Source organism: Camelus dromedarius, chromosome 19, assembly GCF_036321535.1.
Source record: "Camelus dromedarius isolate mCamDro1 chromosome 19, mCamDro1.pat, whole genome shotgun sequence".
NCBI classification, from domain to species: Eukaryota; Metazoa; Chordata; class Mammalia; order Artiodactyla; family Camelidae; genus Camelus; species Camelus dromedarius.
In genome coordinates this window covers 37064175-37082539 of record NC_087454.1, presented here as the reverse complement: position 1 = coordinate 37082539, position 18365 = coordinate 37064175, and the positions used below count along the sequence as shown (strand labels likewise).

The 18365-nt window shown below is 47.8% G+C and overlaps 2 protein-coding genes across 7 annotated transcripts in view; both read left to right on the top strand.

The window, feature by feature from the left end:
• Positions 1-18365, top strand: part of DST (dystonin) — a gene marked incomplete in the record, with an annotated part of 422913 nt that overhangs the window by 285558 nt on the left and 118990 nt on the right. For 5 of the 6 annotated variants that reach the window (XM_064476602.1, XM_064476600.1, XM_064476601.1 and 2 more), the window contains 7 exon segments: positions 6678-6806; positions 9030-9118; positions 10122-10254; positions 11346-16796; positions 16923-17072; positions 17215-17430; positions 17608-17757. In XM_064476602.1, the coding sequence (XP_064332672.1) occupies positions 6678-6806; positions 9030-9118; positions 10122-10254; positions 11346-16796; positions 16923-17072; positions 17215-17430; positions 17608-17757 (6318 nt within the window). 6 annotated transcript variants of the gene reach the window in all.
• Positions 3184-6563, top strand: LOC135318638 (plectin-like). The gene has a single exon (XM_064476605.1). The coding sequence runs from the start codon at positions 3838-3840 to the stop codon at positions 5635-5637; it is 1800 nt and encodes a 599-aa protein (XP_064332675.1). The 5' UTR covers positions 3184-3837; the 3' UTR covers positions 5638-6563.

The window sequence follows — 18365 nt, the reverse complement described above, 5'->3', positions numbered from 1 at the left end:
CTTAACAGCATCATTATTTGTAATTGTCAAGATACGGAAGCATCCTAAGTGCACATCACTAGATGAATGGATAAAGAAGATGCAGCATGTATATACGGTTGTGAGAGTTTGGGTTCCTCCTTTGTCAAAATTATCTAACTCCTTGGACCTCAGTTTCCTCATGCTATAAGGTTATTTCTTGATTTCTTGCTGTGAAGTCCTGAGCTAGCTAATTTAAAAAAAAAAATTCTTCTTAAGAGACAGAAAAAGAAGAAGAAGAAGAAAAAAAGACTCCTCGGTTTAGAAAAACCTGCCAGGAAGGTTTTTTGGGTTTTTTTGGGTTTTTTGTTTTTTTTTTTTGTCTTCTCCCATAGCTGGCTTTCTGAAGCTGCTTCTCTGAAGACGGTGGTGGTGGTGATGGTGATGGTGGTGGTGCCTGCTCTGCCTTGGGTTTCGCTGGTTTTTAGCAGTGCTTTTAGGAGCCTTGCGTTGGTGTCTGAAGATGCTGGATTGGAACCCAAGGGCTTTGACGCTTCTGAACGTCTCTTGTAGATGAAAAGGGGTCAGGAGACTTCCGAGCACGGGGCGTACTCAGATCTGCTCGAGCGCCAGAAGGCGACGGTGCAGGAGAACTGCAGGCTCACGGGCAAGATCCGCGAGCTGGAGAGCATGGTGGCCGACCTGGAGAAGCAGAAGTCCCGCGTGGAGGAGGAGCTGCCCAGGGTCCGGGAGGCGGCGGAGCACGAGCTGAGGAAGCAGAAGCGGAACGCGGCGGACATCACTCTGCAGAAGATGCGCGCGGAGAGCGAGGCCCAGCGGTACCGGCGCGAGCTGGAGGCCAGCGTGGAGGAGAGGGAGGCGGCGCGGCGCGAGCTGGAGCGCGTGCGGCGGCTCACGGCCGAGGCCGAGGCCCGGCGGGCGGCCGTGGAGGAGAACCTGCAGCGCTTCCGGAGCCAGCTGGAGGAGCACAGCCTCACCAGGAGGACCCTGGAAGATCACCTGAAGAGAAAAGACTCCAGCCTCCACGACCTGGAGCATCAGCAAAAGAAGCTGACGGAGGAGCTGAGGAGGAAGAGAGACAAGGAGGAGGAGCTCCTGAAGCTGATCCAGCAGATGGAGCGGGACCTCACGTTTCAGACGCAGGTGGCGGAGGAACAGCTGAAAGAAAAGCAGAAGATCGAATCGGAAGCCCGGAGGCGAATAGCCGAGATGCAGTATTCGTGCGCAGACAGCGCCTCCTCGCTGGCTTGTGCGCCCGCGCAGGCGGGGGACCTGCAGCAGCAGGTGGAGGAGCTGACGGCCGCCAACAGGAAGGCCGAGAAGGACGTGCGGGAGCTGCAGTATGAACTCGGCTCCCTGCAGCTGGAGAAAGCGTCCTCGGAGGAAAAGGCCCGCCTGCTCCAAGAGAAACTGGAGGAAACAAATCAAACCCTGAGACGCCTGCAGCGGGAGCTGGAAACCAAGGACCAGGCGGAGGAGGGGTACTCGCGGCAGCTCCGAGAGCTGGGCCGGCAGCTGAGCCGGACCACGGGGAGGGCCGAGGAGGCCATGCAGGAGGCCGATGACCTCCGGAGGCTCAAGCACAACTATGAGCAAGAGTTGGCATCTCTTCAGCAGGAGAAAGGGAAGTTGCAGAGAGAGGCGGACAGGATCACTCGGACCCAGGCTGTCACCGAGAGCAGCATCCAGCAATTAAATTCCCAGGTCTCTCCTCTTCAGGGTGACGAGGGATCCTGCCGGAGAAAATCAGATCACCTGAGAGCACAGTTTGAGAAAAGCCACGCGCAGTTGCTTCAAAATATTAAGGCCGAAAAAGAAAATCACGAGAAAATCCGGAAGCTTCAGGAGGAGCTGGCGAAGAGTAACGAGTGCGCAGACGTGCTGAAACAGAAGGTGGACGAGCTCACCAGGCAGAACAACGAAACCAGATTAATGATGCAGCGGATTCAGGCCGAATCGGCCAACGTGGTTTCAGAGAAACAGGCCATCCAGCAAAGATGCGAAGCCCTGAAAATTCAGGCGGACGGTTTTAAAGACCAGCTGCGCCACACAAACGAGCATCTGCACAAACAGACGAGAACGGAACAGGATTTCCAGAGGAGAATCAAGTGCCTGGAAGAAGACCTGGCCAAAAGCCAGAATTTAGTGAGCGAATTTAAGCAGAAGTGTGACCAGCAGAACATCATTATCCAGAAGACGGAGAAGGAGGTGAGGAACCTGAACGCGGAGCTGAGTGCCTCCCAGGAGGAGAAGCGCCTCGGGGAGCAGAAGGTGCAGCAGCAGCAGGCGCAGGTGCAGGAGCTGAACGACAGGTTGAGGAAGGTCCAAGACGAGCTGCACCTGAAGACCATAGAGGAGCAGGTGACCCACAGGAAGATGGTTCTGTTTCAGGAGGAATCCGAGAAATTCAAACGCTCGGCGGAGGAGTTTCGGAAGAAAATGGAGAAGCTGATGCAGTCCGAAGTCATCACCGAGAACGACATCTCGGGCATCAAGCTCGACTTTGTGTCCCTTCAGCGGGAAAACTGCCGGGCGCAGGAGAACGCCAGGCTCTGCGAAACGAGCCTCCGCGAGCTTGAGCGGCAGCTCCGGCGGTACCGCGCGCAGGCGCCGCACGACCGCAAGTGCCGCGAGCTCGAAGGCGAGCTGGTCGCCCAGAAGCGGGAGGTGGAGAACCTGAAGCGCAAGATGGACCAGCAGATGAAGGAGCACGAGCATCAGCTGGTGCTGCTCCAGTGTGAGATCCAAAAACAGAGCCCAGCGGAAGACGGCGCCCTCAAGCCAGATCCCGAGACGGCCGCGAAGGGGTGCCAGCGCCCTGGGGACCTCTCCTCCCAGGGTTCGGGAGCGCTGCCCGCCGGGCCCCCCGGGGCCAGGGCCCCTCTGCAGAGCTGGGCTCCGGAACCGCAGCCGTCCGAGGAGGGATGGCAGCGTCGGGTTGCTGAACAGATGCAGGAGGTCCAGGTCAGGCTGCCGAGGGTTCCAGCTGAGAAAGAGAAAAGCCAGCAGTGTTACTCTGAGTACTTTTCTCAAACAAGCACCGAATTGCAGATAACTTTTGATGAGACGAACCCTCTTACAAGACTGTCAGAAATAGAGATGCTAAGAGATCAGGCTCTGTACGGTTCCAGACCACCTGCCAGGTATCAAGGTGACAAGTGTGAAGTGGACCTGGTGGCGCTTTTGGCGCCCTTGGAGGTATACTCTGGATTCTGAGACCTTGTCTGCTCCCCTCCATCAGGTTTCCGCTCTTGTCTCCTTTCTCTGCTAGATTCAAGTTTTTTTCTTTTTCCTAACAGTGTTGCATGTGATCGGCTCTTCATAGTTCTGACAAAAAATAATACTATCATTTTCTAGTGACTTACTTGAATCTTTACTCCAAACTATATTCTTTCACTCTTAAATCTTTGAGATTAAAAACCCAGATGGGAGGACTATACTGTTGTGTATCTACGGGACAAGATTCTGAAAAATTTGACCACAAAAAAGCTAGAAAAACCAAGACATTAAGTTTAATTTCTAACAAGTTCTGTCTGTCAGCAAAATTTCATCTCTTCTTAAGACAAACCACTTTCATACCTTCATTGTCATCTAAAGTTTAAAGTTCAGACTCTCCAAAGTATTTACTTGCTCCTGAACCCTCTTTGGCTTGAACATTTTCTCCTCTTGTCTCATCTTTGATGCTCTGGGAATCGTATTTGGATTAAGAATGGGTGAAGTGACGTAGCGTTCTTCAGATGACTCTTAACGCCTTATCAATTCCTGTTACAGATAGCTAAGAGCAAGCAGTATGATTTGCACACAGAAGTCACAGCCTTAAAGCAAGGGAAGAACCCCGGCTCCAGTGCTGAGGGATGGATGCTTGAAGGGGGTGGATTCAAGAGAGGAGAGCTTCAGAAGGGCTCAGAACCAGAGACCTTCCAGCACGTAGATGGAGATCTTGCGTGTTCAGTCAGGGACGATGAGTTTCAATTCCAGGGGCTCCGGCACCCTGTGACTGCCAGGCAGTTGGTCGAAGCTAAGCTTCTGGACATGAAGACAGTCGAGCAGCTGCGACGCGGTCTTAAGACGGTCGAAGAGGTTCAGAAGACTCTCAGCAAGTTTTTAACCAAAGCCACCGCCATTGCAGGGCTTTACCTCGAAGCCACAAAAGAAAAGATGTCATTTTCTTCAGCAGCCAAGAAAATCGTAATAGACAAGATGATGGCGTTGGCCTTTTTGGAAGCTCAGGCTGCCACGGGTTTCATAATCGATCCCCTTTCAGGTCAGACCTATTCGGTTGAAGATGCAATTCTTCAGGGAGTGATTGACCCCGAATTCAGAATTCGGCTCCTTGAGGCAGAGAAGGCAGCCCTGGGGTATCCGTGTTCCTCCAAGATGCTGTCAGTGTTTCAAGCTATGGAAAATAGGATGCTTGACAGGCAAAGGGGCAAACATATGTTGGAAGCGCAGATCGCCAGCGGGGGCGTCATCGACCCCGCGCGAGGCATTCGCGTTCCTCCAGAAGTCGCTCTGCAGCAGGGCTTGTTGAATAACGCCATCCTGCAGTTTTTACACGAGCCGTCCAGCAACACAAGGGTCTTTCCTAATCCCAATAACAAGCAAGCGCTGTATTACGCGGAATTACTGCGCATGTGTGTGTTCGACGTCGACTGCCAGTGCTTGCTGCTTCCGTTTGGGGAGAGGAACATTTCCAACCTCAATGTGGCGAAAACGCACAGGATCTCGGTCGTAGACACCAAGACGGGAGCAGAACTGACCACGTACGAGGCTTTCCAGAGAAACCTGATCGACAAAAGTACCTATCTTGAGCTGTCAGGGCTGCAGTATCAGTGGAAGGAGGCCACCTTTTTTGAATCCTACGGGCATCCTTCTCGCGTGTTGAGGGATGCTAAGACCGGGTTGCAGCTCAACATTGATGAGGCGGTAGAGCAGGGAACTGTCGACAAAGCCTCGGTCAGAAAGTACCAGGAGGGCCTTATCACGCTCACAGAGCTTGCGGACTTCCTGCTCAGCCGGCTCGTTCCCAAGAAGGATGTGCACAGTCCCGTTGCGGGGTATTGGCTGACGTCCAGCGGGGAGAGGATCTCAGTCCTGAAGGCCTCCCGCAGGAATCTGGTGGATCGGATCACCGCCCTGCGATGCCTCGAAGCCCAGGTCAGCACCGGGGGCATCCTTGATCCCCTGACCGGCAAGAGATACCGCGTGGCCGAGGCTCTGCACAGAGGCCTGCTGGACGAGGGTTTTGCCCAGCAGCTGCGACAGTGTGAGTTGGTGGTGGCGGGGATCAGTCATCCTGTCACTAACAAAGTGATGTCAGTGTTGGAAGCTGTGAATGCAAACATCATAAGTAAGGACATGGGAGTCCGGTGTTTGGAATTTCAGTACTTGACAGGGGGGCTGATGGAGCCCCAGGCTCAGACCCGGTTGTCCATAGAGGAGGCTCTCCAAGTGGGTATGATAGATGTCTCCATCGCAACAAAACTCAAAGACCAGAAGTCCTACATCAGAAACATCCTGTGTCCGCAGACGAAAAGAAAGTTGACATACAAAGAAGCGTTAGAAAAAGCCGATTTCGATTTCCACACGGGACTGAAACTCTTAGAAGTGTCTGAACCCCTGATGACAGGAATCTCCAGCCTCTACTATGCTTCGTGATAGGACGTGTGTAGATTACCTGGAACAGGTCCAGTTCCCACGATGAAACACACAGTCCAGAAATTGTATCACATACTCAAAGCACCAGTTGCTTTCTTGAGGGCTGGAAAGAGCTAACTGCTGAGGGGAGAGAATACTTTTTAAACTGAAAATATCCAAAGACTTACTGCCCCAATTCCATTTACCTTTGAGATTTGTATTTTGACTCTTACCTACACTCAGAAATATTTTACCTAGAGTATGGGATAAGCTTGAGGAACTCCAGCAGGTTTCCAGCATCCCCCCTTCCGAGCCCTCCATTCCTGACCAGATCCAGCCTGGTGTCAGGGTTCCTTCCCATTTATTGAACGATTCATTGCACTCACTAACATAGCACTTCAGAAAGCGTCGTGGAATCTGAGGGAAAAGTGCCCATTTGTTCCAGCATCCGTGAGGCTATATTGTTTTAGATCGCCTTGAAAAATGAAAGTTTGGGATTTTTCTGTGTGTGTGTATATAACCTTCTTTGCCTATTACCTGTTCACCACCGTCTCCCATTTCTAGTCACGACTTTGTCATTGGAAGCAGCATCATGACTGGGTTCTGTGTTGGAGGAAGGCAGATGATTTTTCTTCGTTCTGTGTAATTTTCCTACGTGTGCAGACTTTCTCCACTGTTTCAGATTTCCATTGTCTGATACTTTTCTGTCCAGACAATTGTGCTTGTGATGCTAATGCAAAGGCAGCAATTCAGAGATCGCCCAGTGCTTCATGAATAAAGTTGAGTTTTTAAACGTGTCATGTTGGTAGACCAGCTGGCAGGTTCTACTGATCATTCAAGACTGTCTGTCACAGTTTCCTTTGCTACATAAACATTTTGGAAGTACATCTGGTGTGTGACGTGATACACATGGTTAAGTGAATGAATAAAGCATCTCGGTAACCTGTGTGTGATGCAAAACTATTTTTACATTCTTGATTTCTATGGAGAGGTCACTTCAATAGCTTAGTCATTTATTGGGATATATCTTTTTTTTTTTTTTTATCACTTACACCTGACAGAAGTCACTGGAAGAAGAAAAGAAAGAGCATGTTGAAAAAGCCAAAGAATTACAGAAGTGGGTATCAAATATCAGCAAGACATTGAGAGATGGGGAGAAGGCTGGAAAGGCTTCCCTCTTTAAGCAAAAGGTATTCCCCGAAGTCCTGGTTTAATAATCACAGTTGGGGGAGGGGGGAGGAGAATTTACTGAGTTGCTGCAGTCCACCTAAAAACCCCTTTAATTCTTTAGTTGTCCCTAAATTTTTATAGGCAATTATAATGAGGATCGGAGAGGTTAGGGAACTTGCCCAAGGAGTCACAGTATGCGGCAGAAGACGGTGCCTCTGATTCCAAACCTGAACTATGTAAATATTAGCCTTGCTGTTAGTAAACCAGTGTGCAGGGCTGCTTTTCGTAACAGTTAGATCTCCTTCTGGATTATCTTGATGAGAGTTGCCAAAGATCGGAGTCCTGTTCTGTTCCCAGAGGACATCCACGCACTCCGTATCACAAAGATAACACAGTTTCATTCTTAGAGATATAAACAGAATGTTTCAAGAACCACAAAATACAAACCAAGATATTAACATTTCTGAGGATCCAATGCCCTTCTGATCTTTTCTGTTCCATAAGAAGTGTTCTCCAATCATCCCCCCGTCCCCGCCCGGAAAATCTAGGTTCTTTCCGTGACCTAAATGTCCCTTGGACCGTCCCCCTTGAAGCTCTTAGGGCACTGGGTTAAGTTAAGCAGTCCTGATGCCACCAGTGCTAACACTGGAACTGCCGCTATATTTTAAAAAATCAATTTCCGCCAAGTGCAATGGCGTTTGTATTTTTCCTGCCTTGCCCTGCTGCTCCCGCCTGACCCGTGGCCATGACAGGTAAGATCGTTATCTTCCCCTCCTGGTTCTGCAGGGTCCCTCACTGGTCATCAGTGGAAGCGGGTGCTGTGGACATCAGTAAACAGCAGAAGACTTCGTGTCTTGTCTCATTTTGCCTGTGAGGCGGCTGTGCCTTACCTGGGTCTCCCCCTTGGAGAGGCTTATAGACCCGAGGATTTACTCGAATTCTGACTCAGTTGAAATAAAGCCAGCTTAGCTCACAGGTCCAGCGCACTGTCTTTTATATAGTGTGGAAGAAATAAGTTGGCAAGCAGTTACTGGTGGTCTTTTAAACCCAAAACCCTCAAAGTAATTTTATGCAAATATTTAGTTTAAAATACCTTTTTTTTTTTTGGTTTCCCCTCTGCCAGATAGGAAAAGAGCTAAATCAGGGACATAAATCTTCACCAGGATTTCTGGGGAGAACAAGTTTCTTTTGGGGAACGTAGTTTATAAAGCCTTCGTGATTTCTCATTCTGTAGTTTTAAATTCTCCACAAGTTCACAGATCAGTTTTAGTTTCAGACTTAGCAGACATGAAAGTAGACAGGTACCTTTCGCATGCAGATCATGGAATAAATGACGAATCTTGAATAACACTTCATGGTTCCTCTGTTAAAGGGAATTTCAGGTAATTTGATGTGAATAATAAATGTGGCCTTAAAAAAGTCAGTATGGCCTCATGACTATCTGTAACCATGAGAAATAGACTTCCGGGGGAATGGACCTTTTCACTGTCCCATCGTACTTTCTGCTCACTTCAGAGAATGGCAGTGACTTTCGATATTAGGTCTTGAGAAAGGATTTAAGGGAGACTATTACAACAGTTTGCTTTCCCTCAAACAAGTCAATTTTTTACTTCTCTGACTGTCACAGGCGACTTTGGCAAATGAACGTCTTGGTAATAGAAATTATTTTAGTCTTGATCTGCAGATCTAGACATGAATACATAATGTCTTCTGTAATTTTTTCAAAAGGAGCATTGCATCCAGGAGCTTGGCAGGGGAGGGGAGGAAGATGCCCTTTTTTTTATTCACGTGTCTTTAGGAAGACTGTGACAATCTTTACTGGTGGCTGGGCTGGGACAGATGCAAGATATAATGTATTATTTCCTAGTGGAAATGATGGCATTAGGGTCAGAGGGAGGAGCTTCCTCAATCATCCATTCTGCATAAAGCCTCCTCCTTATCCAGCCCTGCAGACTAGTAACGGATGCGTTACTGGCTTGAAAATAGACCCATTATGTGGGTCTTGATGCAAACCTGGAATTAGATTTGTTTGTTTCTTTAATTTAATTTAATTTAATTTAATTTAATTTAATTTAATTTAATTTAATTTAATTTAATGGAGGAACTGGGGATTGAACCCAGGACCTGCCTGCTAAGCACGCGCTCTACCACTGAGATAGTTCCTCCCCCTGGATTAATTTTTGAAGATTTCTGTTCAAGTCTTTACGAAGGAAGAGTTTGAGTGTGTTCTCTTTTCCTTGCAGATTTCCAGTGAGGAAATCTCGATCAAGAAGGAACAATTATCTGAAACCCTTCAAACCATGCAGCTATTTCTGGCTAAACATGGAGACAAGTACGTTGGTTTTCCTTAGCTCTTCTAGTCGAAGGAAGGAAGTGGTCTTATAAACGCTCAGCAAGGCAGAAGGTGGTAAATTTCAACTGGCAGTTTGAAAATGGAACTTGGTCACACATTTACTTCGAAATGTAATAACCTAAGGTGATAAATTTAGCAATTTAATTAATGTCATTTTTAGTCGCCCTTCGTCTTTACCAAAACCCTGAAAATGTACTTCTTATCCACATCTAGTGCTGATAAGAAAACAGATTGCTGCTAAGAGATTGCTTAACTCAGAGAGTTAAGGATCCGTGGTTAGTGAGTTGTAAACACACCAAGCCAAGTTCCTCCGGGACTTAGCTTTTGGAAAACATATGTAGACATGTTCTACGCGTCCTTAGCTGAGACCTTTGGCAACTTGATGTCTCCTGGTTTGGTCCTACTTTGTGCAACAAGGCATTTCATGTATTTCAGCTACTGCCTCAGGCAGGCAAGGGATCTGCCCTTTTCTGAAATCCTTTTTTGGCTGTCATCTCTAGACTTACCCTGGAATGATTCTGCAGCACATCTTAGCAAGTCGGGTTAATTTCCTCACACATTTCCTTTCTGTTCCTCCTGCTGCTTTAACAAGATCTGTGTTGAGTCGTGGTGCCTTACCGTCCCGTTTCCACGTTGGGGCTGACAGTGGTTCCTTCCCCCTGTCAGACAACGTCCATTATTGTTTTAGAACTTTGGATATGGCAGAGAGGCGCTGGGACACTAGTTCTCACTCTTTCCTTCAGTCCCTTTTTCAGGCAGGATGTTTTTAGGGCCGTCAGGGCCAGGCTTAGTTTTCATACACGGCAATTTCGTGGGCACTCTGTGTCCCGAGCCATCTGTGTGTGAGGTTACACAAGATTTTATTTTATGACCATGTGCTTATTTAGAAAAGTATTCTTTACCAAAATCATTGAGCCTAGTATGTCTTCTTTTATCACTTGCAGACTTGCATTCCTGTTTTCATACTTTCTGATTATTTTAGAATGACAGATGAAGAAAGAAATGAACTGGAAAAACAAGTGAAAACGCTCCAAGAAAGTTCTAATGTATTTAGTGAATCTCTCAAACAACTACAGCAATCACAAACCTTACAAGACATAAAGGGAGAGGAGAAGGTAATGTTACTTGTTTAGAACGTGACTCTGTTTCAAGATTCTTAGTTTAATCGCATGATTGTAGAAATAACATGTCAGTGACCAAGAAATGACCTTGAATGGGGTTCGTGGGAAAAACGCAGGTGGGGGAGGGGAGGAAGTATCTGGAGATTTCAGTGTTGTTGGTAAAATGCAAAATCTTACACTTGCTCTCATCAGTTTCTGTGATATCTTAATCTCTGCCTTGCATGGTAAAAAGAAAGAAGCATTCATTTTTCTAACTTCTCTCTAAAAGCCATCCTTCTACTGCTGTTGTAGGTATTTTACTGTATAAATATGATGTATGAAATAGTCTGAGAGTCCGCTCGAGAGGTGACGTTGGAGGGTCGGGGGTGTGTCTGATTTTCAGAGATAACCAGGAGATTTATTTGTCATTCTGGACCATACTGGACAGTGAAGGATGCTCCAGCATTTTCTTAAACTGTAATAGAAATCACTGAAAATTTGCCTATCCTTAAACTTTTAAAACTTGACATTGCATAGTCACAATATTCAATGCAATAGTCCATATTCAAAAAGTTATCTTTATATTCAATTCCCTACTCCCTGGAATATTTTACGCACTATGGGTCGCATTTTGGGGGTATGTACCAATTTTTCGGGTTCGTTAGTTTTGAGTTATCTGTGCAAAAGTCGGTATGCTGTAAACATCGATAGCATGGGGTATAAAACTCTCTTTCATGTCGGTAGACTAATCTCATCCAGTTGCAGAAAGCATGGTTTGCCTTCTAGGTGTGCGTCCTGTTTCCTCACCCTCACCATCTCCTCCGTTGTGTGCTCACTAACCTTGTTAATGTACACGATGTTAAGTTTTCAATTCACAGATGCATGTCGTTTTCAAAGCTTTTATCACATCCTGTGCTGTTGAATAGATCACTGACATAGATCACTTGTGCATTTGAGCTGCCTAACACTCACAGCACTGCCTGCGCCCCGGTAAGTAGAGGATTTTCTGTTGATGTGTGTTATTTATTAAAAAAAAAAAAATGAAGTTTCACGATGCCCCGTCCACCCTCGTGTCACCGACTGAGAGTTTCGTGTTTTCCTTGTAGCTGGAGAAAGTGATCGCGGGCACCATTGACCAGACCACAGGAGAGGTCCTCTCCGTCTTCCAGGCAGTTTTAAGAGGCCTCCTCGATTACGACACAGGAATCCGGTTGCTGGAGACGCAGCTGATGATTTCCGGTCTCATCTCACCAGAATCAAGGAAGTGCTTTGGCCTCGAAGATGCTGAAAGTCACGGCCTTATTGATGAGCAAATTCTGAGCCGCCTCCAGGAGCTGAATGAGACCAAGGAGATCATTTCCGCTGTGCCGTCGTCCTCCACGCTGCCGGTGCTCGAGGCTCTGGCTGAAGGCGTGATATCAGAGCCCACGGCTGTCAGAATTCTCGACATGCTCCTGTCCACGGGCTGCCTGGTCAGCCCAGCCACGGGAGAACAGCTAACCCTGCAGAAGGCTTTCCAGCAGCGCTTGGTTTCCTCGGCGTTGTTTTCCAAAGTCCTGGAGAGGCAGAACACGAGCCAAGATCTCATCGACCCCTCGACCGCTGAGAAGCTGTCTCTGGGAGCCATGATGCAAAGGAGTATTTTGCAGGAAAACACCGGGGTGCGGCTGCTGCCCGTGAGGCCGCAAGAAGGAGGCAGGGTCACGTTAAAAGGTGGAAGAAGCGTGAGCGTTTTAAGGGCGGCTCACGAAGGCCTCATCGACCGCGAGACCGTGTTTAGGTTACTGGGCGCACAGCTGCTTTCGGGGGGTCTGATCGGCGGCACGTCTGGCCAGCGGCTGACAGTGGAAGAGGCGGTGGCGGAGGGGCTGATGGACAGGGACATGGCCAACAGCATCCTCACCTACCAGGTCGAAACCGGCGGGATCATCCGCTCCAGCCCCGCCAAGCGTTTGACGGTGGACGAGGCGGTACAGTGCGATTTAATAACGCCCAGCAGTGCTCTCCTGGTCCTGGAGGCTCAGCGAGGCTACGTGGGCCTCATCTGGCCTCACTCTGGAGAAATCTTCCCCACGTCATCTTCCTTGCAGCAGGAGCTGATTACGAACGAACTGGCATACAAGATCCTGGACGGCAGGCAGAAGATATCTGCTCTGTATATTCCCGAAACTTCTCAAGTCCTCGATTTGGATGTTGCTATGGAACTGGGAATTATAGATCACGGCACAGCAGCGATTTTGAAAAGTATAATACTGCCTGATCAGATGCCAGACTTGGGAGACGTGGAAGCTTGCAGAAATGCCAGACGGTGGCTCTCTTTTTGTAAATTCCAGCCATCCATGGTCCAGGACTACAGGCAGGAGGAGGATGTCTTTGAGGGAGAGGAGCCAGTGGAGACTCAGAGCTCAGAACAGACTAAAAAATTATTCCTGTCTTATTTGATGATCAACAGTTACATGGACGCCAACACCGGGCAGAGGCTCTTGCTGTACGATGGAGACCTGGACGAAGCAGTCGGGATGCTCCTGGAAGGCTGTGCTGCAGAATTTGATGAGGACATGCCCGGAAAAGAACGTCCTGATGTCTTAAGACACCCTGGTGTGTTTCTGAATAATGCTTCAGGTCAAGAAATGGATGAAGGTGCAGCTTCACCAAGTAGTCTGGAGAAATGTCCTCGCAGAGAACCCCAGCATCAAGAAATCCCTGAAAACAGAAAACATGTCATAGATGAAGAATTTCATGAAATGGGAAGCAACGCTATCAGGAGTGAATTTGGCCAGTCAGAAAATCCGGCAGGTATGATAGCAGCCGATCCTAAAGTTCAGAACTCCTCCAGTGTGTGTGTTCCCAGATTGGGATCAGACCTCATACAGCCCCGACTGGCTGGAGTTAGTGTGCTGAGACCAGGCTCTGAAAACATACTTAAAAATGGTGAAAAGCAAAGTCCCATGGAAACACAGGAACATGCAGGTGAATGTGGTCATTCTAAAAATGTTCAAAACTTTGCAGGTGATTTGATAACAAGCCCTATGGTGGAGGCAAAAACTAGTAGGATCTGTGATTTGAATGAAATGGATACTGAAGATAACATTAGCAGGGGTCCAGCCATCTTTGACTACTCCCCCCGCCTAAGCGCCCTGTTAAGTCACGATAAACTGAGGACTGAGCAGAGAAGTTTACGCGATGTACACGCCACAGGGAGCAGTGGAAATAAGCGTGAAGCCTCTTCACTGCCGTTCAAGGACCAAACCACGTTACTGGATCCAGGAATGGGAGACAAGTTTCAAGACGAGTTTCTGGGCATTGCAGTGATTAACATCAGTTTACAGGGGGAACACGCTGTGCAGAAATCTCTAAATCTTGCTTCCAGTCATCCTCAGGGGCAGCATCAGGATGATCAGTATGGTTCGGATACTTACGGTGAAGGTGAAAAAGTTCTCGCTGCTTCCCAGGACAAGTGGTCTGAGTCCGCGGTGGAGGAGGACCCCTGTGCCATGACCCCGGGGGGCGGCGGTGATCACGTCAGCCTGGCTCGCACTGGTCCATCGGTGTTGGGAGAATTGGCCAGCACCAGTGCTGGCGACTATGAAACGTCCCTGCTGGTCGGTCGGCAGAGCGACACAGAGACAGACAGTGACAGCGAGGATGACTTCTATGACACTCCTTTGTCTGAGGACGATGACCATGATTCTCTGCTTCTTGAGGGCGATGACAGGGATGGTCTGCAGCCTGAGGACTGCGACATCCTGGGAGAGGAAGACGATGGGCCGGCCCCTCCTGGAGAGGTTTTTTACGATGTCGCTAAAGGGAGTGAACATTCCATGGGGGTCCAGGGGGCAGTAGGATCCCTGCAGGATTTTCTCATCGGTGCCGAGAAAGCGGAACCAGATTCTGGTGAAAGAAGACACTTCCATTCAGTTGGCTTGTCCGAGATGAACGGACCAGCGATGGAAACCGTCTCAGAAAGGGACAGCACAGATAGCCTGCAGGGTGCGGAGTCGGACTCGTGGACTGACCACAACGTTGTAGGAAGAGAAGGGAGCTTCCGAGCGGCACTAAAACCTGAGGACGCTGGCTGCTGGAGAGAAGAGGAGAGTGTAACTGGACAAGAATTTAGATCTGATACCGATCATTTAGAATCTGTGCAGAGTGAAGAAAGTTATGGGGACCCTCTGTGTGACAGTAATGATCTGGAAAACAGTGACGATTATGACGATGACGGTGGTGACACTGAAGACGAAGGAGCGGGAGGTGAGGATGGACAGCCCGCGTGCCAGGACCAGGCTGACCACACGGATGTCCAGGCACGTGCCACCGCGGCACTCGAGGAGGAAGACGGTCACGGAAGTCAACGTCGCAGTGAAGTGATTCTCCCGCATAAAAAGCACGATCAGAGTTCTTTAGAAAAACAGCCAAGTGTAAACGTTTTATGGCTCGAATCGAGTCGTCAGAGTAGCTCGGTTATGGAAAGAAGCAGCCTCCCAGAATATACGACGGAGGCTGTTCAGAAAAGCAAAGAAAATCTGTGGAATCATGAGGTGGTCCTTAAGGATACACTGCTGCCTGTTGTGAAGGCTGCTGAGTCGGAAAACAACTCTGGCCCCGTCGGTGTCCGAAGTGTAGCTTCGGGGCTGGATGGTGATCGGAAGAACGCGGGGGCTAGGTTGACCCGAGCGCCAGGCTCTGCGGAGCCTGTGAAAGGCAGCGGTCCAGATTTTGAGAAGGTGCCACTAGCGACTGACCCATCTTCTGATGAAATCATTAGTCCTGAGCCCGGTTTCCTAGGAAACCCTGCGGAGGAAGGCCGTTTGTCACCCATAGTCTCTGTAACTGACAGAGGTCATCACGGAAGTGGAGGCGATCCGATTAGAGAGAGAGATGACAAGACCGGTACCCTGATGGAAGAGGAAGCCTCGATTTGTAAAATGGGCGTGGATAAAGGAGAAGTGCTTTTAGAAGGTCCTGTAGAAGATGATAAATATCTCCAACCTTTGCCCAGGGAATGCACAAGGGAGAGCCTTGATTTAGTCAGCAGTCAGTTTCCACACCCGCAGATCACAGAGAGCGAACATCAGAAAGGAAGCATTAAAAAAGCGACAGTGGCCTTTGAAGATGAACCAAAGAATCTGCCAACAGTAGTCAGTCAAAGTCCTGTTCAGTTTGAGAATCTTGAAGAAATATTTGAGTCAGCAGCTTCCCATGGAATCAGCGATGAGATTGCTCCAGACGTCACGGTGTCTGAAGGGTCTCCAAGTATTGAGAAAGATTCATTCACTGATGGACCTGAGGAAGAGCTGGATCTGTTTGCTTTTTTAAACCATTGTGCTCGAAATGTAAAAGCAGAAGCTGGGTGGAAACCAAATGAAGATGCCCCAGGCTGTTTTCCAATAGCTCCCCCTCCCCCAAAGGATCACTTACAGTTAGGAGTTAAGGATGCCAAAGAGAAGGCAGCTCTCGTGCAAGAAGCCTCTCCCCCGAATGAGATGGTCCAACGGAAGGATCTTTGTTCTAAAGAAAGCATCTCAGAAGGAGGAACAGGAATTCCCGAGTTCACACCAGAAATTGACGAAAGCACGCCTTCAGTCTTACCTCTCGGAAGTGTGGGAGGCTTCGGGAAGCATGCTGATTCTGTGCCGTCAGAACTTTGCACAAATGGAATAATAAATAGCAACTCCAGGGACACTTTAAGCACCGGCTACTCATCTTTAGAAATTAACAATGAGGAAGAAATAATTGCTCAGCAACCAAGAACGGAACGAGCCTCGTCTCCAGGACTCCAGGAAAACGAGGTTCTGAGTCCTGAGCTGTCTCCAGTGTTTGTTGAGGATGTGAAGGATATCTTACAAGATCGACTGAGAGATGGTCATCTGAATCCTCAAGAGGCTGGAGACCCTTCAGCCCATGCAGATACTAAAATTTTAATAAAAAACTTAATGAAAAGGGTTAGCACAGCACAGTTGATAAACGAAGCATCTGATATTCCTGGCGACTCTGAAACCAGGGACTGTTCTGTCGTGTCCCCCATGAATAACTCGCCAGAACTAAAAACAGGGAGCAGAGATGATCCACGCTGGACTGCAGATCTGAAGTCGGAGCTGCTGCTTGATGTGCTTAAGCAAAATCAGTGTGGCCAAAAAACGCCAGGAGCGTTTGAACTGATGAAAGAATTGACTCAGATGGAGTGCGAACCAGAGGAAAGAGGTGTTACATCTACAGGGCTGCGACTGCACCTTGAAAGTATTTTCTCCACACTGCTTGCGGATGGATGTTCAGAGAGAGTAGGACAGTTTGGAGACTTGAATCAAAAATCACCCACTGGTTCCGGGATGGTGGATGAGAAGCCACACACACTTGATGATCTTCCAAGCAAGGGAAGAGACCAGTGCCCCCTTCATTTACAAAATGTGAGAGGAGGTGGGCCAGGAAACCCTCCTGTTGGTGCATCAGCACAGCCGGGAGATAAGAGGCTGGGGGATCCGTGCCCTGAATCTCCAGACCACCTGGAATGTGCTTCAGGGTCAAAAGAAATGGCTTCTGGAGACAGCTCGATGGAACAAGTAAGTTGACTTTACCTTTTGTACAAAATAGCTGCATGGAACATTTGGGAATAACCCCATCTGTCTTCTTTGCTTTCAAGCCCCGCATAAAGGCTGTTGAATTAGAATGTCTGAATTTGTGTTTAGTTTGCCAGCGAGCTGCAGCAGTGTCTACAGCACACGTCAAAAATGTCCCAGTATTTGGCTTTGCTTCAAGATATGAAGCCCCCCTTGGACAACCAGGAGTCTCCGGACAGCAACCTGGAAGCTTTGAAGAACCAACTGAAACAGTTAGAGGTAAGAATTGTCTGCTGCCAGTTATGGAGGGTAGTGGGCTGGTGTTAATTTGGAAAATTAAGCAGAGCACTTTTATGTTTGGAATGTTGGCTACATTTAGTGTTGCTCACTGAATGGATCCTGGGATATGTATGTTTTGCAGACCTTTGAATTGGGGTTGGCTCCAATGGCTGTGATTTTAAGAAAAGACATGAAGTTGACAGAGGACTTTTTAAAGTCTCTGCCTGGTGACTTCCCCAGGGGACCTCTGAAGGAACTGAGTATGAGCCTCCAGAGTTTAGAGACAGCCTTCTCCTCCCTCAGGGCCACATCCTCAGAAAGAATGAACCGCATCACACTCGCCATCGACTCTGAAACGGTAGGTCTCCCACAGGGTCACAACTTGGGTTTGGAAAGAAAATTGATAAGTTGGAAATTTAGCCACAGGATGAAGCATTTTATTTTTAAATTGTTAAGCTCTTAAGACATAATCAGGTTTTGTAGGAATTCGAAGTTTGGGGACAGACCGAAATGAACACACAGTTTTATTTTCTAGTCTAAACTAGCAGTTTCTCATGGGGAGTTTCTGCACAAACTGAAGTCATTCTCCAGTTGGATATCAGAGAAGAGCCAGTCTGTGGAGGGTATTGAGACCGTGAGCATTCGGGACACTGAACGTATAAAGAAAAGCTTGGAGTTTCTCAAGGCAAGTGTCAAAATAAGTAAGACAAGTAAGTTAAAAAAAAAAAACCTGTGGATTTAATATAACATGTTTAGAAATGTTGTTCATGTTTAGAAAAGCTGTTTGTGACTTTGCTAAAGCTATAAACTTTTCTTTCTCTCTATGTAGTATCTTATTTTATTTATTTATTTTTTATTGAAGTATAGTCAATTACAATGTGTCAATTTCTGGTGTACAGCACCATGTCCCAGTCATGCACATACATACATAAATTCGTTTTCATATTTCTATATAGTATCATGTCATCTGCATATAGTGGCCATTTTACCTCTTCTCTTCCTATTTGGATCCTGTTTTTTTTTTTTTTTTTTTTTTCTTGTCTGATTGCTTTGGCTAGGACTTCCAATACTGTGTTGAATGGAAGTGGTGAGAGTGGGCATTCTTGTCTTGTTCCAGATTTTAGCAGAAAGGCTTCCAGCTTTTCCTTTCTTTCTAAGAGATGTTTGTTCATAGCGACACAGCTGTGAAATCATCACAGCTTTATGACACTGTCCCTGCTGCCTTAATACAACTCATACTTCCACTGAACGTTGAGATTTGTATTTGTGTACTTATTTATGTATCAGTCGCAT